This window comes from Melospiza melodia, chromosome 2 (genome assembly GCF_035770615.1).
Source record: "Melospiza melodia melodia isolate bMelMel2 chromosome 2, bMelMel2.pri, whole genome shotgun sequence".
In the NCBI taxonomy this organism is placed as follows: Eukaryota; Metazoa; Chordata; class Aves; order Passeriformes; family Passerellidae; genus Melospiza; species Melospiza melodia.
Genome location: NC_086195.1, coordinates 18,363,869 through 18,379,954, shown reverse-complemented (window position 1 = coordinate 18,379,954; position 16,086 = coordinate 18,363,869). Strand labels below are relative to the sequence as shown.

At 37.0% G+C, this 16,086-nt stretch overlaps 1 protein-coding gene across 1 annotated transcript; it reads right to left on the bottom strand.

Moving 5' to 3' along the window:
- Window positions 1–2,108: 2,108 nt before the first annotated feature.
- FANCB (FA complementation group B) lies at window positions 2,109–15,982 on the bottom strand. The gene is made up of 9 exons (XM_063150388.1): window positions 15,799–15,982; window positions 14,208–15,247; window positions 13,076–13,228; window positions 12,462–12,554; window positions 8,560–8,688; window positions 7,535–7,701; window positions 4,975–5,429; window positions 3,923–4,160; window positions 2,109–2,796 (listed from the first exon to the last, which is right to left on the bottom strand). The coding sequence occupies exons 2-9, from the start codon at window positions 15,141–15,143 to the stop codon at window positions 2,376–2,378; spliced, it is 2,592 nt and encodes an 863-aa protein (XP_063006458.1). The 5' UTR covers window positions 15,144–15,247; window positions 15,799–15,982; the 3' UTR covers window positions 2,109–2,375.
- Window positions 15,983–16,086: the final 104 nt, after the last annotated feature.

The window sequence follows — 16,086 nt, the reverse complement described above, 5'->3', positions numbered from 1 at the left end:
CCTGAATCTTTGTTAATGTCTGCTCCATTTTTACCTTATCCCTGGCCAAAACCCACACATATCAGCAGAAACCTTTCAAGTGTTTCCAGGAGACCTTTAGATTTTGGCACATAAAAGTAAGGCACATATGCAGTACACTGCATCACTACCACTGAAAGTTGTACCATGCTATTATGCATTACTAGACAGTTGAAGAACTGCTCCCAGGAATCCTAGAGCTGTTAGGAAAGTGTTTAATGACCTCATCTGATGATTTACAAAATAAGCATTCGTGCCTCAGGAAAGTCTCTTTAGTAAGAACATGTTGTTACTCTTCTACTCTAATAATTTCACTTCTACACTGCTGTGATTTCACTGTTTGGCTCTTTAAAGTCACAACTCCATGGAATTAGAAACAGCCAACATTTGTGTTTAGCAGCTTTTCCTCATTTGTCCCACTCTGTTTATTCAACAAAGAGATGTGAACACAAACGGAAGTTTCTCTTTAAAGACAGACAGACCAACAATAGTTAGTTATGACAAAAATCAACTGCTGGACTGTTTACTCTGCTTTGCAAAATCTCCTTCAATTGCCCTGGGCTGAACAGGAGCTTTGTTGCTCTGAAGGTTTCTGCTCACGTGGCTTAGCAAGGTCCTGCCCTTAGCTGCAAGCTACAGGATTGCCCCTTGAGATTTTTTGCTTCATTTAAGTGCTTATAATCAGGAACTTCTGGAAATTTCAGTGACAACTGACTGCCAAGGCCTAACAATGGGTTCTTAGCTTTGACTATTGCCTGACTGTGGCTTAACAAAGAATTGTAAAAAACCCTCAACTTAGTCATCCAGTAAATACTGAGATCCAAATACCCATGACAATTTCTTAAGACATTGTTGGAAGATTTCCTTTTACTGTAGCTAAAAAGGAGTAATTTAATACTTTGAGTGTCTCAAAAAGGAAGCTATATCACTAAAGTGGGTTAAGGTTACAAAGTACAGCTCTCTCATTTACTGTTTTTCTAGGCAATGTTTGCATTTCAGGTGCACCAGTTTACTCCTGTTGCCAGAATGAGAAGATGCCTTGGACTGAAAACATCACCACTTAATGCTTCTAGAGGACATGCATACAGAAGCTGAACTTTCTGATGAGACAAAAAGAATTATTCTGAAACATCAGTATAACCTTTGAGTTAATAAATATCTTCCACTTTTCCTACCAGACTTTTATTGTCAGAGAGAGATCATGCTGGAGATGTCAACTATTACCTCTGTTTGCAGAGAAAATAAAAAGCAAAACTCTGACAACTTCAGAAAAATGGTGACAAGCAATAAGAATGTTTTACTTACATAAAGCAGAGATAAAAGGAAGCAAATTAGTGTGATTTTGGATTTTCTAACCTCTCTGCCCCTCAAGAAGCTAGTGGGAAAAATTTGATTAGAAATTACTATCTCAGTAAGCAGTACAGGCCATTCTCTTCCTAGAAGCATAAGCAGGATATTTCTCAAGCCAGCAGAAGGAGGAATAATAACAAAGTTGCCCAATATTATTTGAAGTACTCGAGATAAGCCAAAACCACTGAGCAGCTAGCATCAGCAGACAATCATCTGACTCTGGGGTTGAGCAAGCCAATCTCCTGACTCTGAAGCTGGGTTAACATCCAAGGAAGGCCAGGATTTACCAGTGAGACTAGCCCTACCACTGAAGTGTGTGGGAATGGACCTCTCAAAGCTGAAGCAGCTTTATCATGTAATGAATCTTCATGAGTTCTTGAAATTTGGTTAAGAAGTCTCATCTGGTTCTCCACCTCCAATAAATACTCCATAAGTCTGAGGCTGGATTCCAGAACAGAAGGCTCAAAGGTACAGAGTTCTGTTCCTCAAGTGGTCTCACTAGAAGTTATTTAAGAGGTTTGACCTATGAAGATAAAATCTCTTCTTTGAATTTGTCCATAAACTCCATACTCAAATTATGAGTTACATTTGGTTGTATAACCTAAATCCTTTCTATACCTGCTTTAAGATTTCTAAAAAGGGCTTACATTTGACATGTATAAACAGTCATCTTTCAAGGTTCAACAGAACTATTTTAAAGAGAACACACACATTCTTTTTTTTTCTCTAAAATAGTTATTTTATAGTCCAAGAATTATGATTTTGGAGTAGGAATTATTAGAAAATACCTTAAAGATATATTTTCAAAATCTATAACAAAATAACGACTCAATCTTAATATTAAATTCTTCCAATAGTCATCAATTAAAATACCAGTATTTATCTGTAGAAACAACACAGAAATGCTATAGAATACACAGCAGTATAAGTACCCATGAAAATATAAATATTATTTAACGGTATAACTTTAATAAATTTTTTTTCAAAATAAATTTAGTCAATAGTTTCTAGGACTTGGCCAGTCTCCACACAATCATATCTGAACTGAGCTGAGCTTCTGCTATTTTCAAAGCAGTTTTCTGGTACAGGGCACCATTCAGTGTTTGGTTCATACTTTGCACACTCTCTTCCCTCTCCTTCTGAAACTTCTTTCTGAATTGCTGGACTCCTTCCTCAGTGTTCAGTAAAGAAGCCAGAGGAGCATTATTGATTTTCTTGCCAGACTCATTCCCCCACGTCAAACTGTTTCCAGCTTTAGTTTCTTTTAAGAAAAGAGAATTCTTCAAGGTAACCATTTCCTTTTCCAGAGCCAGTGCTAACTGTTCAGCAAGTACTGCTTTGCTTCCAGATCTCAGGAATTTTACACTGCAGCTTGGAGGGAGAACTCTAGTGAGGCTGTGAAGGCACTGGAACAAGACAGTCAGATTTCTGTAAAACAAAATTATGATGGTGTCAAAAAAAAGGATACTCTGTAGTTTCCACCTATCACAGAAACATCCTAGCCAGGTAAAAGATCAATCCAAACACAGGAATGAAAGATACAGAAAATGCAATCACAGCCCATAAACATGGGGCTCAGTAACAATTAACAAAATGAGATCAAAAGTGAATAGTGAATAGTCAAAGTGAATAGCAAGTAAAATCACCTTTCAAAAGGAAGCAAAGTTTTAAGAGTTAAAATTTTACTGATTGCTTAAACATTTCATAGAGGAAATCAACTCCTAATTTGAGGAAAAGACTGAACCCCATTACAAAATACACTCTTAGCAGTTACATGTTTTCTTTTTTATTTTAGAGCTTGAACTCTTCAAAACAGCAACATTTGTCAGAAGTACTGACAAATATCCCAGAAGTACTTTTTATGTTATAAGCCTTAACCAGCTAAGTCATGAATTGTGGCAGCATTACTAACTTGTCTAACCTGGCTTAGGAAATATTTGTCCAAGAATCTGCATAAAAAAGGACACCAGTCAGACTCTTTAGATTATTTCCTTTTCATAATCAAGGTAGATAGGAAATAACTATAGCAGAAAGATGTTCAAAATGAGACTACATTTGTATTGCAATACTAAACTAAAAAATGACCTAGTAATAAATTTAAATTTAATTTAACTTGGGCTTTGTGGTTTGGTTGTTTTTTGTTTTAATATTAATATATAAGTATTTAATATTTAAGGTTCTTTTAAAATTAACACGTTTTGAGGAAAAAATTTAAAAATCACACATTATCGTACGAATAATGTAAGAAAAAAATATAAAATTATGATACAGCCAAATGAAGAGAAGGAATAGTACCAAGCAGGTATTAATGGAGACTAGACTTATTTGTAATTCAATGTTCCAGACTAGACAAAATGAAACAAGTCAGTTCAGGTTCTGCCATAGTTCTGATCTGAAAACAGGTCTGTTATTGGTGACTGTTACTATAGCATCATATTGGCAGCCTACTGGTTATGATCCTGGCTGCTGTTTATGGTACCAGTAAGAAACAGCACAAAGATAAAAAAGGGTGTCTGGAAGATGAATATAAGCTATGCTCTTCAAGTGATTTTACCTGCAAAATATTGTTAGAACTCCTTCAAATGGATTTTTCAGGGCCCAATTAAAAATTGTACCATGGATATTTCCTGCTTTATGACAGAATATGTTGTCCTGGCATTCCTTAAAGGGTGTGCACTCCATTTCTCCCAGTAACCATGAACTGACTGGAGTCAGTGTGTAGTCACAAGACACAATCTGAAAGGAGAATCTGACACACACTGCAAGGACAGCAAGTATATCTTCCATGGAACCTGCAAGAAAATACAGTAGAAAAAGGTATTTGAACTAAATATTTTGATCATGCTGCATGCATTAAATGAACTTGATTTTTGGCTCATATTCCCAGTTTTTTTGTGAAGGATTTGCACCTGACTTCAGGCATTCTTTGGCAGTTTTCTTCTCACCTAAATTCTTATCCCTACTTCTGTCAAGCAAAACAGCTGATTAATGGAGCACCACAGGTATAATGAAAGCTCTTAAGATAAACATCACCTTGCCAAAAGAAGACTATTAATAGCCTGTGATAGTAAGATGACATGTTGGCTTTAGCAGTGACACAGCATTAAAGGAAGAAAAATTAAAATTCATTGCAAACAATAAAAAAGATATTTCATTACCTGAGCAAAAGCCCAGCTCAAAATCAATTCAATCAGGAATATTGAAAGAAATGAAAATAAATTACCCTAATATATGTGTAGATGAGGAAGAGCTTCAATTACTTTGGTATTTTAAGAGGTAGTAGTATGTCAGAAAAAAACTTCTGTATCTAATTACAGTATCTTATTTATAGAAAAAACATAGCCTTCAGCATTCTGTACTCAAACTTATCTTCAAAATTATCCTTTCCAGATATCCTTCATCACCAATGCTAGCAAAACCTTACAGCAACTCACTAAACATTTTTTCCAATTTGAAAAATGTTCCATCCCCTAGTTCACCCAGCTTTAAGTCCCAAAAAGTCTGTGCAGTTTGTGTTCAGAAAGAAATTTAGCTGGGCACCACCTAGAGTAAACAGAAGCATTAAATATATATATTTATAAATCCAAAGTATATAAATCCATTTACCTGTACAGTAACTATTATCCCTTAGCATCTTTATTGAATATCTGCCATCTGAAATATCTTCCAGACTTAACAAAATTTTCCCACAGAGTACAGTAACCTTTTTGCTCTGCTGTAAATCATCATTCTGATGGTTTTGCTTCCTAGCATGCAGAAGAACCACACAGCACACACGATGAAATGCCAGTAGTGGTGAAAGGCTGGTGACAGCAGTGACTGTCTTTACTCCATCCAGCTGAATCCTTGAAGATCTCTTAGGAAATTCTTTTCTCAGATCATTCTTGCTATGCAAGTCCAATTTCATCTTTTTTGGAGGAGGTTCAATTTGACCTGGGGAGACTGCCAATGCTGAGAAGGCTTTGTTCAGCTTAATGATTTTACTTTGACACTTGATAATTGGAGAAATCGAAGAGAAGTCTTGATCCATCACTAGAGATAAGCTGACATCACTCAGTGACCTGTGAAAATCCATACAATATGACTGCACTCCCAGTTCACATTTTTGCCTTCTGACAAATAACCACAACTCTGCAGACTTAATACAGACATTTAAGACATAAATTCCAATACCATTCCAGGTTAAGTCATACACTTTGCAAAGAGGCCAAGTCCTTCACATGACTGTTTCATATCAACCAAGTATAAAGATTTTTCAAAATGTGGACCGAGTTTTTGAAGAGCTTCTAGAAGTCAGACACCCCATTTCAACCAAAAGAATTTGAATGTTTAATTCAGTCAGAAAAAGCTGAAAAGTCTACATAACCTATAAAGATACTCTGACATTTATGGATTTTTTTTTAAAAGATTTTACTTTCTTTTTAAGAAAAAACTGCAAAAAATATCAATTCTGCCCTTTTGAGGACTAGAAGCTCTTCTGACACTCTACATTTTTATAGATATTCAAACAAAATTGAATGTAGAGTAAAATAAAAGGTTTAAGATACTATTACCTTGAACATGCAGCAATTTCCTGAAATGTATGAAGTACTTTATTTATTCAACACAGGGCTCTTTCAATGAAATCCTAATATTACTGTTCCAGATCCTCTCTCAATGAATATATTATTCTGTCAATCAATTCAATCTCAAGATGTCAGTGACATTTGAAAATCTTATGAATGTCTAATTTTCTTTACAGAGAAGTATCACCACCTCATAAATCAATCTGTGATATCGCTGCAATCTTGCATTAGTAGGAATCACAAAAATAGTCAATAAAGAATTACAGTGTTGGGGCTGAAGATAAAGCAAGTCCTTTTTCCCACAAACACAGGTTGTTGTGCACAGTACTGAACTGGAGCTCAGAAGACCCAGGTTCTGCTGCTGGCCTGTCAGGTTAATCTTGGACAAGTGGCTTCTCCACAGATCTTTTGTCAACTCTAAAAATGTGGGAGAGGGCTAGACTGCTGCTGGTTTTTAAAATCTGCTGAAGATTTCTGAAGTTATAAAGGAATAAAGCATTTCACTTAAAAAAAAAAAAAAAAAAAAAAAGCAAAGGGATCATCATCAAAGCTAAAAGAACAAACTCTAAAAAGGCAAAAAACAATCTTTTGCCTCAGTGGCTCTTAAGAGAGGCTGTCAAGAGGATGAGGTTAACTTTCTTGTAAAGTTACAGCAACCTGGCAGCTGAGGAAGAATCCAGCCACAGCTCCAGCAGAATGGCCAGAGGGCCCAACAGGTCAGCTCCCTCACAGCCACCTGAATGATTTCCAGTGACATCAGCAGCCTTTGAGCTCAGCCTAACACAGCCTCAGCTACACTGCCTGTGGGAACATGGGTCAAAAGAGAAGTTCTGACTCCACCAAAGTTTACATTACACAATTCACGTTGTAATTTTATATTTTACGTAATCCTTTTTTTTTTCACACTGTTTCAATTTAGTTCCCTTTCTGTAAGAGAAAATGACATAAGTGGTATTTACAACTAGAACTGAGTAATTAAAATAAATAGAATAAACAAATAATTTCAAAGATGATAAAAAAACCCAACCAAATTATTTTGAAGGTTTAAGTATTGTATGGCTGATTGTTCCACATAAATTACACAAAATACAAGCTGTGCAAGCATTTTGATTAGGTACTTGACTAGAAGAGTTCAATTCAAAAGCTAAGTACTAATTAGTTGGTAAGAGAATTTAATATATTTTCTTTTGTGCTTCTTGAAGCAAATCAATTAGGAATGGCAAGTAGCTAACAGTAAAGCATCAGGAACCAAGTTAAGCTAAGACAGACCTTTATTTACAGCACATACTGATGTCAGCATTGCTATGTCAACATGGGCTACAAAGAGCCATAATTTTTGTCAAAGAAGACTCTTTTGTAAAAAGTCTCCAGTAAAGTTGCAATTATACTCACACAACTGATTTCTGGCTGTATAATGTATTTTTCTGCAGAGTGCTAGAGAGCAAGCAACCAGTAGCAAAAATACTGACAAAGACATATTTGAAACACTTTATATGAACATGTTCAACATGAGAAAGTTCAAATTTACTGCAGAGCTTAACCTACATATTCATTTTCTATAAAACTACCAATGAAATGATGGGATAAGTGTATATACTCACAAATAAAAGGATTCAGTTAGTTTTACTCCAACTACCAGGTTGTCACCCACAACACGCTGCCACAATTCCTCTGTGAAGTGCTCTGGAACTTCAGATGCCAATGGTGTCTCTTTACTGAGAGAATCAGGAGGATTTTCTTCATCATCCCAGAGAGAGACAAGGCCTTCCTTACAGAAAAATGTGAGTTTTAGATAAATTAAGCAGAGATTTTGGTATTTTTATACTGCATTACTTTGTATTTTACCACAAGTGACTGCTGGAAGAGTTTTTAAGATACATAAAATGAAAGAAATATATAAACTAGTTTATTCTCTACAATAAATATAATTGAATTTTCTTAAAACACATTATATCATCATGTAAAATACAACTTATTCTCTCCTTGCAAACATCATATGTCAAAATCTTGACCTGTCATACAATTGTCCAAAGATATAAGGTGCTAGAATTTATATTACTGCATTTAATTGCGCAATACTCTGTGCAAACCCAGAAAACCTGAAAGATGCCACAACAGTAACTGAAAGAGATCAACTCCATTTCAATTAAATGAGGTTTCTTTTGAGCAACATATTAAAATAAGATTTTCCCAACCTCCATCACCTTCTCAGCCCACAGTTCACTCTGCCCCCATTATAAAATCAATTTTGCTCACATAGTTCTATGACAACTCCCTTTTTGTAACATGTGAGATTTCAGACAGATATTCAATATCTAGGCAACTGTGGCAATTAGAACTGTACACTCCCCTCGTGTTTGTCACTAACTTTGTAAGAGGTTACTCCTCCATACCACTCAGTTGTCAGGAGATATTGTGCACATCAATTTCAAGCAGAAACAACTAAATTTACTCCTAACTACATATCTTGGCAAGTTAAGAAAATGAACCAGACTTAAATAGCAGATTAATGAGTTTTGATAGTGGTAACCCCTACAGGCAAAAGGGATAAGTGGTTGATAGCAGCACCCTCTACACATGGCTTGGCAGAATTCAGAAGTGATCTGGCCCATCTCCCGCATTTTACCTCTTTTGAGTTTGGTAGAATATGGGGTCTTTCTTCAACAAGATCTATTAATGCTCTGCAAGACTCAAGAATGACCTTCTTTTGGAGTCTTAAATGCTGCTGCAGCTCTCGAACAGAAGTCCAACCAGCCTGTAATAGATAATCATTAGACTACTGCATATAAGAAAAGATATTAAAGCTATCAAAATATCTTTTCAGCTTTCCATTTTTATGCAAGAATCACAAATAGCATTTCTAAAAAATGTTCAAGTCATGCTACTCTGTTGTTAAAATATGAATCTCAGAATCTTGGTCTTTCAATATTAAACCTAAAGATAAATATTAAGGTAAACTTAATCAAATTACATAAATATTCAGATATATTTCCATAGATATATTTCTGAGTGATATCTTTCATTATTAATCTGCTTCACTTTTTCATGGAGAGCAGTTTCATCTTCTTCTCAAGATTTATGTTGATTATTGATCAAGTAAATATATTGAAGAGTTGACAAGCAGACACACATGTTGGCTATGTCTTTGTTAAATAAAGCACAATGAAAAAATCCCCCAAAAAAACCAACCAGGGCAAACCAACCAAAAAAACCCACAAACCAAGCAATAAAGAAAGAACATCATGCCAGCTTCTCAGGTTTTAAGAAAGCTCCTCAAAAGCTATTATCTGCAAAGTAACATCCTGAGAAGTCCAATGCTGTCAAGGAGAGAACTGAACTCTGGAATGCAAAACCAAACTTCCCTCTTTACTCATCCCCTCAGAAACGCTCCCCCAAGCACATAACACACATAAATCCATTATAAGCCCAAATAAAAAAGCAGATCTTTTAAGTAAAGTGATGTCCTCTGCTCAAGCTGCACTGGCAAAGGGCATTTAGACCAATAGCACTCATGAAAAGTTTTGCAAAAAAATTGTCACCTATCCAACTGTGAATCTAAGCACCAGATTCCAAGCAATAATCCAGGGCCAGACTTGACTCAAGAGATGAAAATGAAGATGAGTCTACAATACTTTCCTAATTTAGGTCATCAGAACACTAAACCATCATTCACTCTCATGGGAGACAATTCCTGAATAAACAATTGAGAACCAGAAAGCAAATGGAGAAGCACAGATGTGGAAGCAGTCAAAACAGCCAAACCTTCACTGTTGTATCCTTGCCAACCAATCTGGCTTTTGCAAGCCCTTTTTCCTCCTAGAGCACAAGAAAAAGACCTGAATTCCCCCACATAGCAAACCCAAGACTGAGTTGTGTCCCCCTCTGTCACAAGTGACAGGCACATCCTTCCTGCTGCATGCCAAGATGTACTGCACTACAAGCACCAGCAGGAGTTACAAGTTTTGTGCTGTTAAACCAAGAAAATAAAAGTAGATCACCTTAGAAGAGAAAATAAACCAGAACATAAAAACAAGGCAGTCCAGAGCCAAAGACAATAGAGCTGTGAGTAAATCCAGAATTAATAGTCCTTACAAAACTGTCAAGTAATGGGGGGAAGAACAGACCAGTGGACATAAAGACCCTTCTTTATTTCTGCCAAAACAATCAACTAAAACAATGAGAAACCCTGTAACCTCAGCTGTTGTAATGGAACTGCAGTACTCTGCCAAAGAACGTCTTCTCCAGAAGATACCAAAACACAAGTAAAAAAAAATTCAAAGGAGAAAAGGCTGGATTCAGGCCCAAAATAGTGTATACAAAATAAACACAGAACAATTCAAAATTGCTCAAGCTGATCTATTTTTCAACTTCACTGCCTGCAAAATGCAGTTATATATATTACTAGGTATAACTTAAATACAACTTAGTTATCCAGTGGACTATATGTCATTCCTGCCAAAGTCTCACATGGTTAAGAAAACAGCTGTGCAGATGTAAAACAAGGGTTAAGCAACAAGGATGCAAAAGGGCTGCATCTGCTATTTTATCTTGCTCTAAAACACAAGATTCCATGGAGACTGTGAAAACTTGATTTGATTGCAAATTTCTAGAACACCTGAATTTTGATGATAAATATCAAGAGGCACCACTTCAAGACTAAATAACCTTTGAAAATTCCCAAGCTAAGCAGAACCCATGCAGTATTGCTTCAAAACAAGCATCCTTGAAATTCAATTATATGTCAGATAATAAAAACCAGCAAGAGTACTTCACTGTTCAGCAAATATAATACACAACAATAGGGATTTCAACAAGTTAGCAACAGTGAGGTTAAAAAGAAATATCTGCACCTATTTCCAAATTCATAAGCTTGACAACTTCTAAAATTTACAGCAATAAACCACAGTAAATTTCCAACTGCTTACAATGCTTGTGCTAGCATATGGCTTTGAAAATTAGAGATTAAAAAGATCTAAAAGCACAGAAATGTTAGGTCTTGGGAAGAATTCTGTGTCTGTAAGAACTATATCAGCACACAATAGATAAAATATCCAACCAGTGGCTTGTTTCCAGCAGAACCAGTAGCAAGTGCAAACCAGATAATTCATTTCATCCTGACACAGATTCACAGAGCTGTACAGTTGGAAGCCAGTTGGAGTATTGAAAGAACAAAGTTATGGAACATAGAATATACAGCTGTCAATGGCAGGGTGGACAAGGTCATTAGATTCATGGAAGGAGCAGCCAATAAGAAACAGAAACTACTTTCTGCTTTGTAGAAGAGGAAAGTAATGTAATGAATGAGTAGGGCAAGAATGCAGCACTGAAGTCAGTTTTAAAATATGACTGCCAAAAAAGAAAAAAAATGCAGAAACAGAAAAAGATGCATTTGGAAGGACCCCTGCACTTCTGTTAAAGCCAATAGGCCTCTAACAGGCAAGCTGTAAAAAAGTAGGATTGGAAGGGACCTCGAGAGGTGTTCAAAATTAATCCAGCTTCTATTTTTCTTGGTCTTCTAGGAGTAAAAAAACCGTTTTGTCTACTGATCTCCAAATAGCTTCCATTTTTTGGATGATGCACTTTAGATACCTTGTTTGTCATTACAACTGGAAAAGTCTTTTCTTTTTCAGTCTTTTCCTAATATGTCCTCCTTTTATTTATTTATTGACTGGTAAACTATTGCCAATTCATTTGCTTCATTTTTAAAGGCTGGAAATAAAACCGCCACAATACCCTACTTAGTTTTCACTAATTCTCAAGTGACAGGAATAATTACCTTGTATCTAGTCTTTAAAGCACACATAGCAAATTAACAATAGCCTCACATCCTTGACTCAGTATGAGATTCATGTTCTCCCCTAAAGCTTTTTTATTCTTAAATTATCTTCCTATTTGTCAATTATTACCCATTTGGCAGAGGCTAATATAAACACCGCAGAAGCACTCACACTGATGAGTCTGTTGGGTGAGAAACTCCCAAGTTTCCCCCAGTTTGTTTTACAAATGATTCTAGTTAAAAGAAGGATACATTTTAGCCTTATCTATAGTACATCTCAAAACTATCCTTATAAAACCACTAGTAACAGGACCATGAACATCAGAGGTGGTGAAATAACCACTGTCACCAATTGTGCAAATGCACTCACTGGGAACCTGCCACTATGGGACCTGAAAGTTCTGTATGTAATGGGGAGCAAAAGAAGTAAACCTTCCAATTTTTTAAAGCTGGTATTTAAACATGAGTAAAATGACTGCTAAGGAGCTCTGATAAGACAGCTTCAGCACTATCTCAAACTTTTAATTAAAATTAAGTTCGACCACTACAATTACCTAAATGCACTCATAACAACTGAGAGACCAGAAACACAGATTAGTACTGATTCAAGAATAAATACTTAACAATGTTGACCTTTTCCCTGAACCACTTCTTAAATAATAACAGTATCATTAGCCTCACCCTCTAGATAATGCAATGATACAGAACAGTAATTTACAGAAAACATGGAGGCAGCACTGGTGAGTACAAACCTGTAATCTTGTTTCAAGGGCTCGGACAGTAAGCAAACCATTCTCTTGCAATCCTTCTGCAGCAGGAACATCGTGTTTATAAGAGATACCACTCTGAAAGAGGGAAAAAACAAAATCAAAATCCTGAATGAATTAAAAAGCTGAAAGTAAGGTACAGGCTGTTACACAGCATTATAAAAATCTGTGAGAAAATACAGCAAGCCAGGAGAATCACACTATGTCTTTTAAAAGCAAAATCCTATTTTCTGAAAGCAATTAGAATTTGATAGTACATAATGGAAAGACCCAATTATGAGAAGATAATTAACAAGCACTATGGCTTTAATTAAATTAAGGGTTCTTAGCCAAAAGGTAACCATTTTGGCAAAACTATTATGTATGTAAAGCATTTTCAGCTGCATTAATTTCCCAACAGAATGTTGATACAATCAGAGAAACAAAATAACATCTTCAGATAATTTAAGATTACAGCAGGGAATATTGTATTCAAACTTCAGGGCATTTCACAGCACACATCCAATTTCACTTTGCATCAATACTTAAATGATTTGTTGAGATTTTTTTAATTTAGTAAGCACAGACTGAGTAGCTGAGAAAAGGCAAGCTCAACTTACTGCATAGTTGACCTCCCCAAGATCTGTTATTTTGAATGTACTTAACACGTCAGTATTGGAGTCATCCTTAAAAAGCAGTAACAGCTGCTCACTTCCAGAGCCAATAAAATCATCCACCAAAACACACTTCACTTTTTGCCATTTGGAAGCCACCTACAGTAGAAGAGGTTTTAAAACACATTTATTAGAATAAATCTTGTATTTGAGATCTCATTTTGGTGAAGCTTGCTTTCCACTGAGATAGAGCCTATTCAGTTGTGTGAAATACAATAATATTTAGAAGTTTCAAGCACTCACTCTCACCCCATCATTTACAGCCTATGTAACTCTGGGAAAAATTAGCCATTTCTCTTTAAAGATCACTTTCCAGATTACAGGCTGCAGAGAAGATGACAACTTTTCAGTGTATTCAAACAGCTGAACAGCTGAATGTTGTAACATTTACTTAGAAGCAGTAATACCTGAAGATCAGTTAAAGGCATTGTACCTTTGATATTGAGAAATATCTTTGTTTCACAACAGACTATGTTTGAAAGTGAAAGAGAAATTTTTATAATAGTGCCAGCAAATAAATGCTACAAATTTTTATTTCCTGACTTATAAAAGTCTTGCTGTCAGACTACTACAAAACAATAGCAGAAACTTTGTGTCTCCTCATCTTAAGAAACAATAGCCTTTTCCTGTCATTTTCATAAAACAACATTTTCTAGAAAAAACATTTTGTTATTAGGAATTAAGGCTCAAAAAGCTTTGCTGTTCCAATAAGTAGTTTATATTTTGGAATGATATGAGGTCACTTCTAACACACACCATCCAGGCACACTCATAACTGCCTAACAACTTCAAGTTTTTACATTACTGCAGTTTTCCATTAGCAACAGAAGCTTTGGTCAGATTCATAAATGTATTACTAAATGAGAAAATACAAGCTTCATTATCAGATATATAAGCAAGCAATGGAAGCAAAACAATGTCATACTTTAGACAGGTTATTTTACCAGCAGCAAAATTAATAAACAAACAAGAAATCTAAAGAACTTGAACATACAGGCTTTTAGTAGCAGGACTTTCAATAAGACAATATATACAAAAAAGACTGCAGTAAAATGGAGCTGTTTAAAGCCAACAGTACCTGTAAGCTGTCTCTCCTCTGTACAACACAGCTATTTCCAGAGGCAAAAGACACAGCAAACAGCAAATCTCTGCTGCTGGTTAGAGCTGGTGTTACTGAACATGGCTTTTCATAAGGAAGGTCACAAACACCTTTAGGGGCACCATTTTGGAACCAAACGAGCTGGTTCTTGCGGGTTATGGCAACAAGTGATATTCTGAGCTGTTTCCTCAGTCTCTCACTCCTGCAGACGTGGACAGAAGACACCACTGTGCTGTAGGCATGAGGCATGAAGCACGTGCCACTCAGAAACTTCTGAGATTGAATGGCATACCCAAAGAACTCACTGCCCCAGATGGCTCTGTCTGAAACAGAAAACCCATCTGGGTCCTCAGTCTCTGGCAGCAGGCAAGCAGTTCTTGTCCCTAAGACAACAGTGCCTTCACCCAAAATTTCACCTGTCCACACCACACAAGAAAGATTAACGGGGGCACTTTGAACCACACAGGTGTTGGAAGAGATGTAGAACAGCTTGCTGTCATGTCTCCACAGCAGTGATGGGCCAGCAAACAACCTGATGTCTTCTTTCAGCTCATAGTCCAATTTAAAATAAAAGGATGGCTCAAATTGGTTAGAACTGTGAAGCAACAATAAAAAGTATTTGATACTGTTCCGTTTTTTCTTCTTCATCAAAATGCAGGGAAGAATAATCCCTGTTCTGGAATCTGTTGTGCAGCTACAGCAAATCATTTCAATTTTTGAGTGACTGGCTCCCACGCTGAATGCTCCAGAAGACTTCTGAACAAACAGCTTAGTGTCTCTGTTGAACACCATCCTTCTGACACTTAAATTCATTGTTTTATCATCTGCTTCCTCTGCATGCTTTGGTTTTGACAACTGAAATACAAGGACTTCACCATTGTAGGACAAGAATTGATCTTGCTCACCCAGCAGCATCTTGATTTATCTTGATGTATGTCCCTCTACAAGAAAATCATGTGTCCCTATTTCCGTCAGGCTTATTTCTGTGTGGAAATTTTAACTTTCTGGACGTTTTCCACCTACAAAAAGCAAATAAGAAAAGAAAATTAAATTGTTTTGGGACAAGCTGAACTGAGCCTCAAAAATAACGATGAGTTGCAAACCAATAATACAGAAAAATTTGAGAATGAGGCCAATATGTGCTTTAATCTCACAGATTAATAATGAAGTTAATTTTGTACTGAGAGATTTAACTAACAGAAATATTTCAGAAATGTTTCTTTACCCAAGTATGAATTCTGTGGTAATCAACAGCTGCACTGTGTAATATAAATGGACAGAAAACCAAGGCAGACACTCACAATTCATGCGATTGTATTGAAGAAGCCACAAATATACTGAGCAGACTGGAAAGCCACTATGCTTTGAGTTCTGAAATTAAAGAACCTTCTCTCAGGCGTAGTGCTTGTTAACAGCTATAATTTATTTTTTGGTAAAATTATAAGGCCTCGAAGGAGAAAGTTCTCTGAAGAACCATCCAGACATTTTGCGGCCAAGCAGCCTCCCTCCCTCTCTCCCTCCTCGCCCCGAGAAGGCCCCGGGGACCCCGAGGGAACCGCAGCCGTCTCACCGAGCTCCACTCAACCTGCAGGACCCGCAGCGACCGCTCCGGCCCCAATACCGCTCACTCCCGCACAGAGAACGGGTACAGACAGGGGCAGCGACCGCGGCTCCGCGCCGGCGGGGCCGTGCCGCAATTCCCGGCCAGCGGAGCCACTCTGAACGGGGCCCCTTGAGGCCGTGCCGTTCCCAGCGGAGCCGTGCCGCTCCCACCGGGGTCGCGGTTCCCGGCCGGCAGGGCCGCTCTGAACGGGGCCCCTTGAGGCCGTGCCGTTCCCAAGCGGAGCCGTGCCGCTCC